The 4157-nt window shown below is 54.0% G+C and overlaps 1 protein-coding gene across 1 annotated transcript; it reads right to left on the bottom strand.

The window, feature by feature from the left end:
* Nucleotides 1-579: 579 nt before the first annotated feature.
* On the bottom strand, nt 580-4151 carry ZIC2 (Zic family member 2). The gene is given in 4 exon segments (XM_011219283.2): nt 580-779; nt 782-815; nt 1088-1251; nt 3078-4151. Coding segments are annotated over 4 exon segments (1470 nt in total). The 5' UTR covers nt 4150-4151.
* Nucleotides 4152-4157: the final 6 nt, after the last annotated feature.

Raw genomic sequence — 4157 nt, 5'->3', positions numbered from 1 at the left:
ATTCACAAGCGTTGGTGGTGGTGGTGGTGTGTGTGTGCTGTGGATCAATGTGTTGAAGAAACAGAAGGGAGACTTTGGCACGGCTTGGTTTTTTCCAGTCTATAGTTGCATGAAGTTTACAATCAAGTTGCCTCATAAAAAGGAACACAATATTCAATACCACAATACAAAATAAACCATTTTCTTCCACATTACTTAAAAAGAAACCGGGTAAACTAAAAAGAGAAAAAGAAAAAGCCCATCACTTGGAAAAGGGAAGGAAGAAAGGCAGGAAGGAACGCAATCCGGAGAGTTACAAATGGACAAACTTCTATACACCAAGAAGCCATTAAAACCACCTTGGAGAAGGAAGGAGTTCGCTATGTACAGTTTGTCAGAAGACTGGGAACTGGGTGAGAAGGAAAGAGGGCATGGGGGGGGTGGCTTAAGGATGGGGGTTTGGTTCAATATTTTTATGGTTTTTTTTAATTTTAAAAATTTTTTTATTTCTTATTTTATGTTTTCAGCTTCTGAGACTCCGGAAGGGATATTTTTGCTTTTCATGCCTAGATTATTTTTTTTAAAAAAAACTTTNACCATTCAAGCCCCGCCGCCGCCCCCACCGCTGCCTCCGCCGGACCCTCCGCCTGCGCCACCGCCGCCCGAACCTCCGCTCCGGTGCACCGCGGACACGGCCGCCGCCGCTGCCGCCAGGGAGAGGTTAGAGCTGCTCTGGGGCTCGGCGCTGGGGGACACCAGCCCCAGGGGCGTGGACGACTCATAGCCAGAGCTGGTGGCCAGGAGGACTCAGAGCCCTGCGGGGAGGACTCATGGACCTTCATGTGTTTCCGCAGTGAGCTGGGGTGCGTGTAGGACTTGTCGCACATCTTGCACAGATAGATGCCCAGAATAACTTAATACACGTCGTTATGAAATTGGACAACTCTGTGAAGCAGATGCCATGATTCCCATCTTACAGATCACGAAACAGAGACTTGNACTTCCACGCCGTCCGGGTCCCGGGGAACTCAGGCCTTCCCAGGCTGGCAAGGGTTGTCCAGGCTGGACCCGCGCCGCCTCGCACTCCTCCCGGCCTCCCCGGTGGTACCTTCATGTGTTTCCGCAGTGAGCTGGGGTGCGTGTAGGACTTGTCGCACATCTTGCACAGATAGGGCTTATCGGAGGTGTGGACGTGCATGTGCTTCTTCCTGTCGCTGCTGTTCGCGAAGCGCCGGTCGCAGCCCTCGAACTCACACTGGAAGGGCTTCTCCCCTGTGGACAGAAACAGAGGCACTTGCTGCCCACACCCAGTGCTTCCCAGAGCCCCCACCCACTCTGGAAGCAGCAAGGCCAATGCGAGAAGGAAAGAGGAACTGGAAGGGCCTGGGTCCCTTAACAGGTCGGATCGCCTCTGCGGCAGAACTAAGATGAAATTAACTGCCTTCCCACCTGACGGTCCTGCGCATTTATTTAATATTTTAATTTTCTTGCAGACTGACACCCATTTCCTCAGATTAAAAATGAATTTGGGTAGCACCCGGCCCTGCCCACCTTTCTACAAGACTCCTTGGATTCGCAGTTTCTAACAAATTGGTCTCGCCATGGAGAAGCTGTTATTATGACAAAATATTTAGGGCATTATCAAAATCACACAGCCTGCTGGACTGCTGTCGGTTTGTCTCTGGGGCCAATAGGCAATTACATTTGGAGTTGCTGTGTTGTTTGGGGACGGGGCTGTAGATCATAACTAAGCCAGTATTTTTCCATCCAAGATTCTGCAAATTAAATTAACCGTTATTCTAGTCTCACTTCTAGGTATTTTAAAATAAGTCGGAAAAAGGTATTATATTAGAGGTAAAACAGCATCTAGTGATGGCAGAGGCGCAGGCTGGGCAGTGGGAGTGGGGGGCGTCAGCAAAGGCTTTCAAAATCTCCCTGTTTAATTTTCTGGCGGTCCCTGCATCCTGTTGCCAGAATTCCAAATGCTTGGAGTCATTTAGAGGTGTGAGAACTCAAACATCGTTCCTCTTGGAAAGAGGACCACTTAACGTTAAATTCCATTAGCACCTAAATTGTTTTTTAAAGACATCCGCTCAGACACAGGATTCGAAAGCATTTCATGCAAATAAATTTCTCAAATTTTAAACCTTGTTAAAAGCTTGTCTCGCACCTCGGCTCCCTCCCTTCCCGGAAGAGAACAATAGGCCGCTGGCGCATCCCCACTTCGGAGTAAATATTGACGGGGGAAGTTGCTAAAACATTTGGCTGTCTTTTAGGAAATCGTCTGGCACGATTTTGGCTGGGACCTGGTCAGAGATGAATAATCTATGAGTCGAGAGGCGCGTTCTTTTGCAGCTCCCTCTTCTCACGCTATTGCCCTGCGGGGCCGTGCTGCCCCGGGGTTTTCTCTGACCCGGTTGTGGGTCCAAGTTTGGAATCGCAAACCCTCTGGTGCCCATTAGAGAATTTCACAAACGACTGCGAACCCTCCGTAAAGCCCCGCGACCAATCCCGAAATGGGCTTTAAAAACACGTCTACTTCTTCTTTTTTTTTTTTTTTTTTTTTTTTTTTTTTTTTTTTTAAGGAGAAATACTCTACACCTTCGGCTCACACCAGACTCATTTAATGGGAAAACAGTACCGGGAAGGACTTTTGGACCGCGAGTAAAAGAAGTGGGAAAACACACAAGCCACCCAAACACAGACACACAGCCGGAGAAGAAAAGCACATCCAGACAAGCTGGCAAAATCCTCTCTAGGCTCGATTCCCGGGCACCGAGTTGGAGAGCAGTTTTATTTTGTGCGTTCTATTTAGAACGGAAATTATTAACCGGGGCTGAGCAAACGAAGCAATTACATCACCCAAAACATACATTTGGTGTTACACCGATCATTTAAAACCCAATTTCCGTACATGGAAAAACCCAGCCCGATAATATTCTTTCTTTCTCCAACAAAAACAAGCCGCTGGCTGTCTCGCACACACAAAAAACACCTCCCATCCCAGAGCAGGAGCTGGCGGTCTGCGCGCTTCCCCCAGCCAACCAGCCACAGCCTCTCTCCTCTCCGCGCCCCATCCCGGCCCGGCCCGCAGTTACCTGTGTGGGTCCTTTTGTGGATCTTGAGGTTCTCGGAGCGCGCGAAGACCTTGCCGCAGCCCGGGAAGGGGCAGGGGAAGGGTTTCTCGCCTGTGTGCACGCGGATGTGGTTGACCAGTTTGTATTTGGCCTTGAAGGGTTTGCCCTCGCGCGGACACTCCTCCCAGAAGCAGACGTGGTTGCTCTGCTCCGGGCCGCCGACGTGCTCCACGGAAACGTGGGTCACCAGCTCGTGCATGGTGCTGAAAGTTTTGTTGCAGCTCTTCTTGGGGTTGCTCAGCTGCTCGGGGTCGATCCACTTGCAGATGAGCTCCTGCTTGATGCACTGCTGCCGCATGTAGCGGAAAAAGGCACCAGGGTGGTGGTGGTGGTGGTGGTGGTGGGCCGCGGCCGCTGCCATGTTCATACCCATGTTCATATTCATGGGACCGTACTGGTTGTGGAGCTGCGCCGCCGAGTAGGGGTCGGTCCGCGGGCTGGCCACCTGGCGGTACTGCTCCGAGCGCCCGAACACCTCGCCGGGCAACCCCAAGCGCATCTGCCCGTTGAGCACATTCTGCGAGCCGTGCGGCCCGTGCTGCTCCGGGAGGCCGGGGAAAAGGAGGTGGCCCTGCGCGTCCGAGTGCGCATGGTGCAGGCCGCCCGCTCCTGGCCCAAACAGCCCGTGCTGCCCGCCGCCCGGCGCCGAGTCCCCGAAGCCGCGGCTGCGGAACAGGAAGTCCCGGGTGGAGTTGAAAGGCGGCCCAGAGTAGGAGCCGACGTGCGCGGCATGGGGCCCAAGCGCGGCGGCTGCGGCGGCAGCCGCCGCAGAGCCGGGGTAGGCGCCGGGGCCCTGCGACGTGAACGCCGAGCTCTGGCCGGGGGACAGCTCGTGCGCGCCTGGGTTAAGCTTGAAGGCGCCCATGTGCGCGGCAGCTGAGTCCACGAAGCCGTTCTGCGCCGCGGCCAGGCTCAGTTCGCGGTCCTGCATCTCGGCAGCCGCCGCCGCCGCCGCCGCGGCCGAGTGGTGATGGTGGCGCGCGAAGCTGCCCACCCCGATGGCCGGGAACTGCGGCCCCGCGTCCAGGAGCATGGCCAGCG

Source organism: Ailuropoda melanoleuca, chromosome 7, assembly GCF_002007445.2.
Source record: "Ailuropoda melanoleuca isolate Jingjing chromosome 7, ASM200744v2, whole genome shotgun sequence".
Classification (NCBI taxonomy): domain Eukaryota; kingdom Metazoa; phylum Chordata; class Mammalia; order Carnivora; family Ursidae; genus Ailuropoda; species Ailuropoda melanoleuca.
This window is presented reverse-complemented; position numbering and strand designations above follow the sequence as displayed.